This window comes from Dermacentor albipictus, chromosome 10 (assembly GCF_038994185.2).
Source record: "Dermacentor albipictus isolate Rhodes 1998 colony chromosome 10, USDA_Dalb.pri_finalv2, whole genome shotgun sequence".
NCBI classification, from domain to species: Eukaryota; Metazoa; Arthropoda; class Arachnida; order Ixodida; family Ixodidae; genus Dermacentor; species Dermacentor albipictus.
The window spans coordinates 20,413,953-20,430,426 of NC_091830.1; the positions used below are offsets into that span (position 1 = coordinate 20,413,953).

Below are 16,474 nucleotides of genomic sequence, written 5' to 3' on the forward strand. Positions count from 1 at the left end.
AGTTCATTAAAGAAAAAGAAATCATTAACGCGTAGAATAAGGACAATTAAAATAATTTGTCGCTTTAAACAGGCTGGAGTGATGAGATACTTTGGCAACGACGTCGAAGTACACAAGGTTACCACCGAAGACGGCTACATACTGGAAGTGGACAGGATTCTTCCAAGGTCGTCAGGTGGCGCCACGATAATGCGGACGCCGATGCTGCTTGTGCACGGACTGCTCGGAGACGCTGGCTCCTGGGTGAAAAACTTGCCTTCGCAAAGCGCAGGTGTATTTTCATATCTTTTTATTCCAGTACGCTATATCCTAATGCAAAACAGTATAACTGACATGCACATCAAGAGGAACCAAACAGTACTTTTATACATTCAGCGTGATAGATTACACATTAGGGATTGACAGCAGGTGACCCTTATGTCGCGATCTGCGGTTTCGTATTCACTGCGAGAGAATTGAGTGGCGCCCTCTCCTACCGTGTGACGTCACCTGGCGGCCCCGCTTCCATGCGCGTGGTCATTACTTGAATGCGGCTCGTAGCAGTATGTGGACTTCCACCGGTCGAGTTTCCAAACCTTTCTTAGTCTGCAAAGTTTGCTACAGTTTACGGGATATTCTATTGCGCTCTTCACCGCAAGATGAACCACAGTAGCCGTCTGGCGGGCAGCCAAATCCACTCTTATTGTAATTTCTCATCGAGTCGTCCATTAGCCACAACTGTGCATGCGTGCGTGAGGGGGTGAAAATCTTTTGGAAAAGTTGCCTCTTGATGGTGTGTGCTCACAATAACTTGCCTGTCCTTTTTATGAAGATTAGCTTCAAACCTACGTATTGCGCTGTCATCTCTGCGCAGCAGTAAAACAGTGTTTCCCTTTGTCCCGTGTGCGCAGCATGACATGTCGCATGCTACGTTTACAATGGATATTTAAATTTTGTGGTCGTCCTGAACTTTAAGCCCATTGCAGAACTTGCTTGAGGCTGTAAATTCACACTAAAAATATCCTGTAACCACTGAAAAATTCAATGGTGTGCGTGGCGCGTTTTAATGCAGTGCCTTAGCGGCAACTTAGTGTTCCATTAGCGTCATAATGTGGCATTAAGTGATTGACGGAAAGCGGGGTTAATTGGCTGAGCATGATGCAAGCCCTGCGTGCACGGAAAGCACGAAGAAAGTGTGAAAACACAGATCGTTGGACTGCCTAGCTGAGTTCTAGGTCCCAGGTTTTCCTGTCGTTCCATGTTTACTTTCGATAGCAAGGTTCTTGGCTTTTACTATAAATAATGACGTCAGACGTGGGTCTATTATGAATAAACTGCAATAACATTATTTTATTACCCGCAAATTGACTAAACTCAGAGAAGCACCACGGTACACGTTTTAATATGCACCTCCAGACGCTTTTGTAGGCGTTCTTGCGGTTTTGGAACATCTGAAACCATGCGCTAGGGCGGACAAACATAGTGGGCCAGCAGACAAAGTTACTTAGTCTTCTGCTGTAGTCCTTAATGGCAGAGGAAAATAAAACTTGATCATATTCACTACGCCCTTAACTATGCAAACGACCATTCAAAAAGGACTCAGCTCGGCCCCCTGCACGTTAATGCTCTGAGCGTTCCGAACAAGAAACGGAAGCCGGTAAACTAATTCTTATAAAAGACAGTTCTTTCTTCACCCCTGCCTTGGGCACTACAGAGCTCAACAGCAATATATTTTTCAAACACGATAATTTCACCAAAATCTATGTGAATGAGTGCTATTGTGCAAATGAAACAAACAACAAGCACGGCCAGATAGTTAGTGCATATATTTTTGTGGCGCGTCTCATGCATTTTGAAACTAAAGCAATAAAATTTAGTAATTTGGGCTCGTTAGAGCACTTGACCACATGAGTACATGAAGTGTTAAAGAGACATGTACAAGGTAGGATACGCGCAGAAGCGAATTATAGAGTTCTTGGCCTATTCAACTTTTGTGGTTACGCGCCATAAAAGCGTTTCATTATCACAATCATCATTATAAAGTTATACGGGCTACTCCTGCAGCCTGAAAACAATTTTTATTCTTTATAGATTTTTTGTGTTATCTAAGTATTCGTGCCGTTCCAGTGTAACGTATGAAAAAAATCCTAAATCTGCCAGATCTTTCATTACACCGCAAACTTTCTCGCCTTTGGCCTATTTCACAATGTTTATCACTCTAACGACGTGCTAAAGAATGAACTTATCACCCAGCCTTTCTCTGTTTCATCTCGATATGACTATAGATATAAAGTTGCTGTCCCATCCTCCCGAGCGAACATGTACAATACGATTCTTTTTTACCCCGCATTATCGTCGACCTGAACCACCATCCTGCTTCCCATCATTCACATCGCACATACATCTTCATTCAAAACAGAAGTCGACCAGTCTATCGCTTAACATTTCTCAGCACCTCCTCTGTGACTGTCCTCGCTATAGTTTAGAGACGATCGCTCGTAAACGCGATAGGGCGCTTTGACCGAAGACTCTAACAGAGGAACTTATATTAAAATGCCGCCATCACAAGCCATCGCAGCAGAGGGTGACAAGGCACTGTTGCAGTTTTTAAGGGCTACAGAATTGGACAAGCGGCTGCAGCATGAACAGATGTTCATAGTGCTGCAAGTGCGACTGTGCTGTGCGGTGACAGTGTGCGGCGACAGTGACCAACTGTGATTGTATGCCTGTGCTCCTTTCTTTCTTTATATATACTTTGTTATCACTTTACCTCATCGCTCTCTTCTTTATATATATATATATATATATATATATATATATATATATATATATATATATATATATATATATATATCATGACGCAGTTCTCTTACAGCCTAAATCATATATGCTAATTTTGAAAATGTAAATGATAGTATGACGGGGCCAGCGGCCTGCCTATTCTCTGTGCCTTCCGTCAAACAGCAGCTTTTCCAGTCTGCGACATGGTCGCGTAACACAGCTGCAAAATGTCTAGGCAAGTGGGAAAACTAGGTTGAAAGCAGCTCGAAAACGAAGCAATATGTTACGAAACATATTTATATGTATATAAATATATATATAAATATATAAAATATAGAACCAGCCGCAACACGTCCCTTTGGCAATATATATATATATATATATATACATTGCCAAAGTGACGTGCTGCGGCTGGTTTTATATTTTCTTAAGATGAGCCTAATACAGGAACACAACATTCTACTAAACAGAATGGGGATTAGAATAAAATAAATTCTGGGGTTGTACGTGCCAAAACCACAATATAATTATGAGGCACCCGCTGTGGGGCTCTCCGTATTAGCTTTGATCCTTTTTAAAGGTTTCCTTTAACGTGCATCCAAAGCACGGTACATGGGCGTTTCTGGGGAATTACATTTTTACATTGAAAAGTAACCGGGATGCTCCTTTGCATTAGGATAGTAGAAACTGTATTTTGCTATTAGAAAACATAATAAAGCATGGCACAACTACTGCACAGCAGCAGTCATTTGAATGTGAACTTATGAGATTTGCTCGTCAACAGTAGCTTTAGTTATGTCAGAACAAGTAAGTAGAGTTATGAGCGAAATGCAAAATGTACATTAGATTACATTGCGGCTTAGTCAGCTCTCCATTTTGCATATGATTTGTAACATATAGCTTCGGTTTGGAGATGCTGTCTACCTAGTTTTCCCACTGGCCTAGACATCTTGCAGCTGAGTTACGAGACCGTGTCGCAGACTGCAACAGCTGTTGTTTGACGGAAGGCATATAACAAAGGTAGGTCGCGGTCCTTGTAATACTGACATTTACATCTACATTTACATTTACCAAACTAGCATTAGAAAAAGATATGGTTTAGGCTGTATTAGGACTGCGTCATGCTAGACGAGCACGCCATAGAGTATGCATTCAGCATAATTAGCAGACTACAAAAATGAGTTCATTAGCCGACGCCATTACATCACCGCTCTCGGGACCACCATCGGCTGCGCATGAGAGCAATACCAGAAACCACGCAAAAAGATAATGGGTCACCTTGAAATTTTCGTCCCAATTTCGTGGGATGTCATAGCATAAGCGCCATGTGAGCGGTTCCGCACCAGCTTAGCGTCACTGCCGGGACGCTAAGCACACAGAAATACAATCACAACCTTTACGAAAACCTGACGTCGTGGGGGCAGTTGTTTGAGAGCAAAATAAAAAAGAAAGAATTGTCGGTCCAGATTTCTTCTTTTAAAGCGCATCTATCTTCCAGAGAAAGAAGAGTTAGAGTGAGTTGAAACATGCGAAGTATCTTTGTTTTCCTTTAAACGCACCGAAGAACATTTTGTATGCTTCCGGTAAGTTGGGCTAGGGTTTTATGCAACAGCAACCTGGCGCCACTTCGGGCTGGGGAGCGATCCCAATGTTTGGCGCCGCACCGCCTGTCCCTCTCATATTTCTTCTTCTTATTTGTAAGTATTAGCTATGGATAAATTTCGTCCACCATTTCATCCACCATTTCATCCACCAACATCTTCACAAGAAATAAATAGAGATACGTTAGAAAATGTATTTAAATGGAAATGTGCTGTTTAATAACATGACATAACGCCCACGAAACAATCGTAAGGATCACGGAGAAAATGCAAAAATAAATAAAAGGAAGGCTCGTGGGAATATCTCGAAAAATAGAAGCCCAGATATCTGACGCCACATTCCGGCAGACACTTGCGCACATAAGAAACGAACACCGAGCACCTCGCATGTTCACATAGGCCAAACAATGGCGCAATACGCATCAGTGTCTTTAGAGCGTCGTGAGGTGACAAACAGTCGGGCGTTTAAGTGTTGTCATCTATCTAGCCCTTCCGTTGTCGGATTGCACCAGTGTAGCGGCGAGTTAGTGTTTCTGTGCACTATCATTGAAGCACTGACCAGCGCTCACGTATTTAGATACATAGCTGCCAAATAACTGCGTAAGATTTGGCGTAACAGAAATGATCGAAAGTGGTGGAGAGTTTAGGGGTGGCTTGCTAAATGGTTTATATAAATTATGAATGTTTAGTTAAATTATTTATATAAACGTTTACTTATGGGAAGCCGGAAGGTGATTAAATTTTAAGTTATCTTTGTCGGTGTAGTTTTTCGCGCTTCTTCAACAAATTGTACAACAGAAACTAGGTGGCGCTGTTAGACACAGTCGTTAGCTGAAATCTTCAAAATGAAAAGCACGGGGTGCGAAATACCTTTTTTTTCACGACACATCAGGAACATATTAGTGCTAGCACTGGGCCACAAAAGGCGATTGTTTTAAAAGCTCGAGGGACCCACATTTCTACATTGCTCAACGAACTGAATCTCACCCTGGAGGAGGATATCTACATAAACTAAACTTAGCTACAACTTAAGAATTTAATATAAGCTTCTCCCACAGAACCCACTGTACCTGCCCACGGTACCTCCGCATAGAAAATATCTTCCGAGAGAATCCAAAAATGAAGGTTGCTCACCTGCACTGAGACATCACGGAAATGAGCTATCGTGATCATCTGACCCCCGTATTTATAAGAAATCTCCAAGTTATATGGTCGTTATTCATAGCAATGTTACTGGATCGTCGCCATATATAAGTTGTTCTTCGTACAACTGAGTTCTCCTCCTTCCAGGTTTCCTTCTTGCAGACTCTGGCTACGACGTCTGGTTAGTAAACACTAGGGGCGTGCCACAGTCCAACTATCACGTGACCCTGACCACGAATGACGCTGCATTCTGGAATTGGAGGCGAGTGTGGTTTTTTTTTTATAAAAAAGGTTTGGTTGCTTCACAAAAATGCTTACTTGCGAATGCCTAGACTAGGTACACATATCCTCATTTTACAGCTTTTTAGCACATCCACTTCGCCAAATATTTCCTGCGTAAATCGTTCTTTGTCTGCGTAAAATTGCCAATGCATTGCGCAGGTTTGTGCTCGCTACTATTCACTTTTTAAAGTGCTAACATCGCAACATACTTACATTGATAAAAGGCGAGTGTTCTTCATTTAAGTGCACATATTTACGTAGAGTTCCATCTTCATGTAAACGCAGCATGTTTTTTTTTGCAATGCTTCCGTTTCTTGGCTTCAATTTCAATTAAAAAAAGTAGCAGTCAGCGAGCCAAAATGGCGCATAATTGCGGCTGTGCAGTCACTACGCGTGTCCTGATGGAGCTTCCGGGTGAATTTCGCCACTATTACCTGCGCTTGGAGTCCGTGAAACTGAAAGGGTACCCTTGATTTTGCTTTTTCTTCTTGTGTAATTACTCATAGCACGTTTCTTTTGTATTGCCGCCACCCACGAGATCGTCTCAGCCTCTCTGATCGCATTTGACGTTCTTTGTTGCCATGTTTGTTTATTTATGCGGGTCGCATACTTTCTGGTAAGCTTCCTAGTTCTTTCCCTACACTTTGAGTTAATGTATTTCTGCGTGGTGCAGCTACCTGCTTGCGCACAGCTCGAACAACCATACAAACACAGTTAATATTGCAGTAACAAAGTGTATTTTACGTCACTGGTGACGTAATTTTTCGGCAGCGTAGTAAGGATTGTAACAGCAGAAATTGTACAACATGGACACATAAAGGAACGATACAGACGTGTAGTTAACTGTACTGCCAACTGATTTCTTCGTTAATATTCCCACGCTTTTTATTTCGTCGCCAAATCTTATCCCCTATAACGCTCTGGAGCTTCTCGCAAAAAAGAAAAGACGTTTCTTCTTTTATCAAGGCCACAGACGGTGTGCTTACACAGTGCACTTCTGTTTACCTTATCTCCCATGCCGCACAAAAGTACCTGCTGCACACTGAGTTTAGCAGGCCTATCTGCGCAGAAGCGCTTGTTGATTTAGTTCGCCAGCCTAGTCCGCCAGGTTAAGTCGACAGTCATTTTTATTCTTTTTTTCAGGTAAATATCTTTGTCGCTTACGCTCCCATTGCAAACATAACGCACTTCACTACTCCACTGAGGCTACTATTTCCACTGGCAGAACCGTTGACGGTAATCCCACTTTAATACGTATTTGCTTTCTTTTGTTTAGTGTTTTGATTCTAGTTGAGGTTTTGGGTATAGAGCCAAATCATAAAATATTTGCTGTTCAATGATCCTAAGCTACACAGCGCTTGTTATGAAATACTCCGTATTAGAATAGCGCTGGTTAATTTTGACACTCTTCCGGATTCTTTATATTGCACTGAAAGTACGATACGCGTCTTGTTTTGTTCTTTGTATTTATTTATTTATTTATTTATTTATTCATTTATATATATATATATATATATATTTAATTATTTATTTATTTATTTATTTATTTATTTATTTATCACAATACCCGCAGCGCCCGTAGGCATTACAGCGGGGGGGGGGGGAGAAGGAAATGAAGAACCAATAAATAAAGCAGGCAGAACAAAACATGTGCCCGGAACACTTCTGTACTCGCACATACACACAAGAACACTATCTTACTTCAGTAGGCGTATAGAGTTTGAAAATACATCGTTGAGAGAATTGTTGCGACATCGGATGGTAGATTGTTTCATTGGCTTTATGGTTCTGGGGAAAAATGACATTTTAAACGCTTCAGTTTAGCAGGCTATATCTTTAACCTTTTTTTCATGGTCCAGCCCCTGAGAAACGTAACCAGGCTTGGAAAAATATTTACCGAGATCTATACCTGTTCGAGACTGGAATATGTTGTTAAATTCTGGGATATTTCCTGCGTTGCTGTAGTGGTTCCCAACCGAGGCTTTCTTTTGCTTTTTAAACACTGAAATTCCTGGTGTAAATTGAATAAACAAAACGAACGGCTATGCTTTGAATTCTTTCTAAACTGTTCGCATCACGTGCCGACCACGGATCCCACACAGCACAAGCATAATCTACAACCGATCGGACATTTGATTTTTACAATGACACCTTTGTCTCCAGTGGCAGATTTTTTGCATTTCTGTGCAGGAAACCTAGAACGAGGCATGATTTAGTTGTGCTATGATTAATGTGACGGCTCCAAGAAAGAACAGGTGTGAAATAAACACCGAGGTGCTTGTGCTCCTGAATCGATAATATTGTGGTTGAATTTAAAGTGTAACAGAAGTCGTGAGTTGTTGTTTTACTCGAAAAACGCATATGAACGTTTTTTTTCAAGTTAATGAGCATGTGCTACTCGTTGCACCACACATTTATCTTATACAGGTCACTCGGTAAAACATTGCAGTCGTGGGTAGTATGAATAGCCCTGTACAAAACACAATAATCGGCAAATAGCCTGATTTGCAATGAAATACCGGAGCAAATATCATTTACATAGATAAGAAACAAAAGATATCCTATGACTGATCCTTGGGGCACGCCAGAGGACACATAAACTTCATGGGATGTTTTGCCATTAAGCACAACTTCCGGTTTTCGTTAATTGAGGCATTCTTTTATCCATTGAACAGTCCTACTGCTTATATTATACATTTCACATTTTTCTATAAGCAAAGAGTGAGGGACAACATCGAATGCTTTCTTGAAATCTAGAAACAAACAGTGAACAGAAAAACCCTTATCCAAAGCCCTTGCTAAATAATGCAGGGGCTGCAGCAGGGAGTCGATTACATGATGCCGTGCCGAAAAGAAGAATGCCAAGGCAGCGGTGCCATCGTGGTGGCTCCGTTGCTGTGTAGTAAGGTCCAGTGCATTGGGGGCACATTAAATATTCTCTAGTGGTCAAAATTATTCTGGTGGTCAAACGGCATGCCTCAAAATGAAATCGGGGTTTTGGCCAGTAAAACCCCGGAATTTAATTGGATCATTCGTTCAGATTTTGTGGAGCAACACAGCATCATCATCTTTTATGTCAACTGCAGGACGAAGGCCTCTCCCTGCAATCTACAATTACCCCTGCCTTGCGGCAACCGATTTCAACTAGCGCCCGCAAATTTCCTCATTTTATCGCGCCACGTAGTCTTCTGCCATCCTCTACTTCGTTTACCTAGGGCCTCTTGGTACCCATTCTGTAACGCTAGTGGTCCAACGGTTATCTAACCTGCGCATTACATGACCTGCCCCACTCTATTTTTTTCTCTTGATGTGAATTAGACTATCGGCTATACCTGTTTGCTCTCTGATGCAAACCGCTCTCTTTATGTCCCTTAACGTTATGTCTGGCATTCTTCGTTCCATCGCTCTTTGCGCGTTCCTTAACTTGGTCTCAAGCTCCTTTGTCAAAACTCAAGTCTCTGCCCCATATGTCAGCACCGGTAAAATGCACTGATTCTACACCTTCTTTTTGAATGATAATGGTAAGCTTCCAGTCAAGAGCTGGCAATGTCTGCCGTATGCGATCTAACCCAGTTTTATTCTTCTGTGAATTTCCTTCTCATGATCAGGGTTCCCTGTGTTTAGTTGACCTAGGTAAACGTACTCCTTCACAGACTCTAGAGGCCGACTGGCGATCCTGAACTCTTGTTCCTTTGCCCGGCTATTTTTCATTATCTTTGTCTTCTGCATATTAATCTTCAACTCTACTCTTACACTCTCTTTGTTAATATTCTCAATCATTTGTTATAACTCGTTTGCATTGTTGCTGAATAGAACGATGTCATCGGCCAACCGAAGGTTGCTGAGATATTCGCCATCAACCTTTACTCCTAAGCCTTCCCAATTTAATAGCTTGAATACTTCTTCCAAGAACGCAGTGAATAGCTACGGAGAAATTGTGTCTCCATGTCTGACCTTTTTCTTTATAGGTATCTTCCTACTTTTCTTGTGTAGAATTAAGGTGGCTGTGGAGTCTCTGTAGATATTTTCGAAGGTATTTGCGTATGCGGTCTGTGCTCCTTGATTACGTAGTCCCTCTATGACTGCTGGTATCTCTACTGAATCAAACGCTTTATCGTAATCTATGGAAGCCATATAGTGAGGCTTATTGTACTCTACGGATTTCTCGATTACATGATCAATGACATGGATGTAATGCATTGTAGGGTATCCCTTCCTGTAGCCAGCCTATTGCATTGGTTGACTAAAATCTAGCGTTGCCCTTATTGTATTAGATACTATTTTGGTGACTATTTTATATAATACTGGAAGTAAGCTAACGGGTTTATAATTTTTCAATTCGTTAACGTCTTATTTTTTGTGGATTAGTATGAAGTTTGCATGCTTCCAGTTTTCTGGGACTCTTGCAGTCGATAGACACTTCGGATATAGAGGCGGCAGTTGTGTAATATATATATATATATATATATATATATATATATATATATATATATATATATATATATATATATATATATATATATATATATATATATATATATATATATATATATATATATATATATATATATATATATATATATATATATATACGCGCCCCCATGCGCTTACCACATACATACGCAATGCTATGTAATAAGTAGTGCTATGCTTATTGCGCGCTATGGTCGGTGGTACACCATGTACCACAGCAACACAGCGACACTACAGTTTGACTCACAAAGTGCGGAATCAAGCACAACATTTGTAATTATTGATTTGTCTTTCTGGCTTCGACCCTCGCGAGCACATACGACTCGCACTTGTGTCAGGATCAACCTAACCACGGCTTTGATTACGCTGCCTTCGCGATGGGCCAACTGTCATTTTTCTCTCGAAATCTCGAACAAAGGACGATGAGTTTCGTTTGTAATGCTATCACATAACAGGCTTGGAAGGAATTCTTTTTTTGCTCTCGGTGGCTTGTAACATACAGGTTTGTCTGTAAAATGGATGCAAGCACAAAAACAAATGTCCTTCGAGATTTATTGTTTCCCGCAAATAAAAGTTGTGGAAAACACTTTGTAGCTTTGAGAGTTCTTAAATTTTTAATGTCGTTTACTGCCATCCTGCTTTTGTGCAATTTAGAATTTTGTTAATTTTCACCTGCTAATAAATTTTATTTCTGAGCATTTTCCGTATGTTTTATCTATGTTCTCACTGCTCTCTTCTGCTCTAATAATTTCGTAGTACGACATTTTTTATAACTATAAAAATTTCAAGATAGGATGAAAAGAAGTTGAAACCAACAGGTTTCAACTTGTATTTTTAACGTCTCATGAAATACAATTCTTTTTCATCTACGAAGACTAGGGTACCTGTCTACATCGCAAGCTTCCCTGCGGGCACTTCGACTAAAACCGTTTTGCACTATACACAGGTACAGTGAACCGAGAAGCTGTGCGCCGGTGTTTCGAAAATTTGTCCTCCTTGAATGCATCAGGGAGCATTAACGAACCCTGGCGGTCCACATATATCTATTTATTCGTTATATATGCTGCTATGTGCAGAGCTTCCATAATACAGTCATGACTTCCTGCCAAAATATACCCCCCCCCCCCTATTTAGAACGACATTCAGAGTGTCATAATGCTCTCAAATGCAGTCAAAGAGGGCCCATGTCCTCTTTGATGAAACATGTTCAAACTTGTCGCGATCTAAACTTTGAAGCAGGAGAAATCCCTGACATCTGCTGGCTTCTCGTCCTCCTCATGCCATCCGTTTACGGGCTATCAGCTTAGATTTTAGGCTGGCTTAGATACCAGTAAACATGATATTTCATTGCTTGACCACAGAGGGGACACGTTAGCTTGTCCGTGTATGCTCCGTTTACAGGTATCCTCGAATAGACGAACTTGGGAGCGGCATCCCCATGGTAACATGAAACAGAAAGCCGCTGTGTGAACGCTCTTTGAGCTGACGCCTATTTGTGGCTACGAAGAAAAGACAAAGAAAAGTATACATTTAGGCATATTATGTCACTGTAGGCAAACAGGACATATTGTGTCTTCCTCCGTGGTACTGTGTACCTCGAGGAAGGCATAACCTGAGATGCTAAAGTCCTCGGATGCGTCTATTGCAACTCACGCATGCGCACGACACTCGGACAAGTACGAGAAAGAAAGTCTTCGCCCACCACGCACGGACGCAAAAAAAAAAAATGTTAAAATTACTTGAACTCGGAATTCACAATACCACAGACGAAATAATTGAAGCACAGTTTATTGCACAGATCTCCTTTTTCGTCAACTAAGCCGGGAATCAAAATTCTTGATGAAGCTGGTCAACTCCCTATACAGGCACCGCTCAACCGACACCCCCTGTCTAAATTAGCCCGTGAAGGTATAAAGGTCGAGCCCGTGCCGAGGAACACCCACCCAATATATAACGAAGGTCGCAGAAGAGCGCGGGCTAGAGCCATCCTTCGACGAATAGATCCTTACGGGGCAGATGCATTCTTCGTTGACGCCGCCAAATATGGCAGCGAAGACAGCTTTGGAATCACGGTCGTTGACGCGCGCGGAACGCTTATCAGCGCCGCATCAATCTACGCCAAACACGCGAATGAGGCGGAGGAAACCGCGATAGCCTTGGCTCTTCAAGCCGCAAAAGGCCCGGCGTCCATTTTCTCTGACTCGCGCACGGCGGTCAGGGCTTTCTCGTCCGCTCTAGTTTGCAAACACGCAGCCAACATCGTTAACAGATGCTTTCGTATTAATACGCGAGAAGAAACTGCAGGTCATATCAACATAGCATGGTTCCCGGCACACATGGACGATGCAACTAACCGAGCGGGTTGCAACCCTAACGAGCGGGCCAACTGCCTGGCGGTGAATTCACGAACCGCGCCAGAGTTAGCAGTCCGGCTCTCCCGCAGGATTGCCCCTTCAAAGATAAACTTACAACCTTTCACGAAATTACGTCACATTACAGACACAGCACGAGAAAATTCCCTCCCCCCAGTCCTAAACTGAACAGGGCTCAGGCTGTTACTTTCAGGCTTTTACAGACGAGATCGTACGTCACCCCGAGAGCGCTTAGTTGGATAGACCCGAACTTTCCGCAATCGTGCTCCAAATGCGGTCTAGCGTGCTGCTCCTTCGACCACATGCTCTGGCTGTGCCCGTACAACGCGGGCTCCGACTTTCATAACGAGTCCAAGTGGGACGCCTTGCTGAAGAGCTCGGATTTCCCAAGCCAACTACAGGCCGTCCAGAGGGCCCGCGACGTCGCGGAGAGTCACCATCTCCCTGTCCCGTCGTGGGTGGAGCCACCAACTTGATCGGGGAGCCTTCGGTTGCCCCCTAATCAAGTTCCTCAGGACACTCTAATAAAGTTCTTGTCACTGTCACTTGACATCCGATATCGCCGCTCTGCAAACAGAAGTAGAGAGCATCACGAGAGTGGAGCTCGGCGAGATCTCGTAGCTGCTCCGACGGGCGAATTAGAGTGGTTCAGAATGATCTGGATCGGATCTGATTACATAGATGGAACCAGCTGAGCACGTTTTGAGTGCTCCGTTTGAACCAGCCGAATACAGAGTTGCGTGTCAGGGGGTTCTAGTGTGGTCAACAACGACAAGCCGAAGGTAGCATAAAACTTGCCGCGGCAGGATCTCATGTTGGGCCCTCTATTTTCTGACTTCAATTCTAACGCGTGACGTTCGCCCGTGCTTCATTCTCGATGTGGCTCGTAAATGAAGCCTTCGTACAAACGCTCAAGTGGCGTATACATGCCTATGAAGGCTCGCTAAATCACTTGCATGTCCGCCTGACGGTATTCAGATGTCCGCCTCCGCTAAAGATTTCTGCTATGCATGAAAAAAAATGTATTTCCAAGACCTCGTCTAAGCATTGACGTCGCCATGACGCCTTAAATCGTCATGCAGGCATATTTGCGCGGACTGCTTTGCTATCTTATTCTCTTACAATCTAACGACCCTCCTCATTTTCTAACTCTTTCTTTCATATTTTTAGGTCTACAGGGCAAGGAAATGTGTTAGGTTTGACTACGGAATCTTAAAGAACTTGGTCAAGTATGGACAGGTATGTGCTCGCTATACAGAAAAAAATTTTTTTTAGGCTGTATTGCGCAGTACGACATACTTCACGCGATTATAATATTTAAGTGAATGCGTAAGTTTCAGGAACGGGAAGGCTGTCTGAAAGCTGTTGCTTTCTTGCTGCAGAATTCTGCGCTACAGACAAATAGGACTGGCTGAACACCAGCCCATACGTACTTTTTTTTATGCGAGGGTTAATGCCTCAGGGCATACATGGGTATGGGATAAGAAATGTATGCTCAATGATAGTGTGCAGTATGCCGCAATGTTTTATTTAATTTACCTCTACCGACTAAAATGCAAATGAAAAAAAAAATTCTTCAGCGATCTCTACTGATGACATACACAGTTTTAGCAAGCGCAATTTTCTTCGTTATGCATTATATTAACAAGAACCTACTAAACAATAACCACTATAATTATTTGGATCCCAGACTTTCCACGTTATAACGCCGACTCGTCGTGTGTGACACCTCTAGCATCGAAAAAAAAAACTATCAGCATCATCTTTGTCTTGGTCTTCTGTCGCCGCACCTCTCGACGCTGGAGAGCTTGTGGACCGCCATTTGGCGCTCTGCCTCATTGTTTGAGGATCGTATTAAAATCCCCAAGTTTCTTCTTCAGCAATGATGCCGTCGACAAATGCAGCATCCTTCTCTGCCTCGGAGAGCAAAACAGCGCTCACTGATGCCCGCGTGTAGTTCTGGTCTTGTGTGAGGGAGTGCGGCACAAGTCTAGCATTCAGCTTTCGTTTCCCCAAGTTCTCACACAAAATTTGGTGGCATGTTGTCTTACTAATGTCGAGAGCACCCGATAGCATGCGCAGTGTAATGGTGTGGTCTTGCTGTACGATCTCCCTGATCCGAGCCGCGTTGTTTTCATTCCGTGAGGTTGCAGGGCGCCCCTGCCTTGTGTCGTCTTCCACCGACGTTCTTTCCGAAAAGAACCTCTTGTGCCACTCGAAAACTCGCGCCCGCGACAATGTCTCGTTGCCGTAAGCGTCACGAAGGAGCTCATACATCTGTGCGGCTGTCTTGCCAAGCTTCACACAGAATTTTGTGTTTACACGCTGTTCGAGATGGACGCCCATCTGTACACATTCACTCACAGTAGAATGCGCAGACGACTAGTGACAACGTATTTTTCTACATGTAGTGCCATCTAAGGCCTGTCACAGCAATTAACAGAAATAGCTCAGGTTAGCCCGAAAAGATGGGGCTACACATACGCACAAGCATTTGCCTTGGGGAATCATTACTAAAGAAGAAAATCAATCAGTCTCGAAACTTTACGGAATAAAGTTTACAAATAAACATGAATGTGCCGGCTATATATAACTGCCAACAGTATACGCTGAAATTAACATCCTCCTCCTTCTCGTCTTACTTCCACTACTACGGCTACTACTGCTACCATCAACCATCACTACACTAAAAAATAAATTATGAGGTTTTATGTGCCCCAACCACAATATGATCATTAGGGACCCCGTTGAGGGGGACTCCGGAAATTGGATACCTTCAACGTACTTATTATGCACGAGACACCGGCGTTTGAGCATTTTGCTGCTGTCAAAATGCGTCCGCCGCGGCTGCGATTCGATCCCACGACCTCGCGTCGAGCAGCGGAACACCATAGCAGCAGAGCCACCACTATTACACTATTACTTCTGCCGCTGCCTAGAAGAACTGAGGGTGGGAAGAGGTTGTACGAAGGCAGGAGTGCCTCGCAGGTCAATAAAGGCGAAGACAGTCCGAGAAGTAAACGTATTCTCTACTGTCGTCGTGTTCGTCGGCCTATTAAAGCAATCATACCCCAGCATCTGCTGCTACGTTGCTTCTACCGTATTCTCGCTTCAATTAAAGATCGCGCTGTTACATCATGTTCTCTTTTAATAAAGCACAAGAAAGCTCTTGCTGCTCAAATGTGAAAACGAAGACTTGAAAATTCGATGCCTGTTTCAGGTGAAGCCGCCAGCTTATCCCCTGGAACAAATCCGAGTCCCTGTGGCAATCTATCAGGGACCGGGCGACAAATTCGCCGTTCCCCAGGACATGGATGACCTGAGCGAGCGGCTCAAGCATGTGCTGGTGCTGAAGTATATGGTTCCGGATCCAGACTTTGGCCATTTAGATTTCATCATGGGCTTTAACGCAACGGATATTCTCCACAGCCACATGATAGACTTGATCTCCCACTACACAACTGTCGCTTGAGTGTGAGAGGCATGTTCACGTGCTGTGCCCTTGTTCACTGGGGAGGAAGTAAAAGATTGCTGAGGAGGCCTTAAAGTTGCAGTGCTAAAGAAAAGCAGAACTAATGTGAAAACGTATACATTCTTTTTCCCATGAAGCAACCAAAATATTGCCTAACAATTTTGCCAGAATTTGCGCAATAAGAAGACCGCGGCATTCAGTCGACTTCGAAAATCTCTTATCCATGTGTGTCATCCTTAAACATGAAACTTACAAGTATAGCTCTTGGGATGTACACATTTGAAGATGTGAAATCATTATCTAAATGGCCTAAAACTATTCGTCTACTGCACCGTGATTTCACCATGGCGTTCACGTGCCTGCCCGGCACG

General features: G+C 43.0%; 1 protein-coding gene across 1 annotated transcript; it reads left to right on the forward strand.

Annotated features, from left to right (window-relative positions):
• The first annotated feature begins 81 nt into the window (after positions 1–81).
• On the forward strand, positions 82–16,103 carry LOC135911501 (lipase member N-like). The gene is made up of 3 exons (XM_070527626.1): positions 82–243; positions 13,802–13,870; positions 15,852–16,103. Exons 1-3 carry the CDS (start codon positions 82–84, stop codon positions 16,101–16,103), a joined length of 483 nt encoding a protein of 160 aa, XP_070383727.1.
• The last annotated feature ends 371 nt before the right edge of the window (positions 16,104–16,474 follow it).

What these genes read in the sequence shown, in the direction of transcription:
- LOC135911501 (XM_070527626.1), top strand. Translation starts at nt 82, where the DNA reads ATGAGATACTTTGGCAACGACGTCGAAGTACACAAGGTTACCACCGAA. An exon ending in TCGGAGACGCTGGCTCCTGG is followed by an intron (nt 244 to 13,801) that starts GTGAAAAACTTG and finishes TCATATTTTTAG; the next exon opens with GTCTACAGGGCAAGGAAATG. An exon ending in ACTTGGTCAAGTATGGACAG is followed by an intron (nt 13,871 to 15,851) that starts GTATGTGCTCGC and finishes TGCCTGTTTCAG; the next exon opens with GTGAAGCCGCCAGCTTATCC.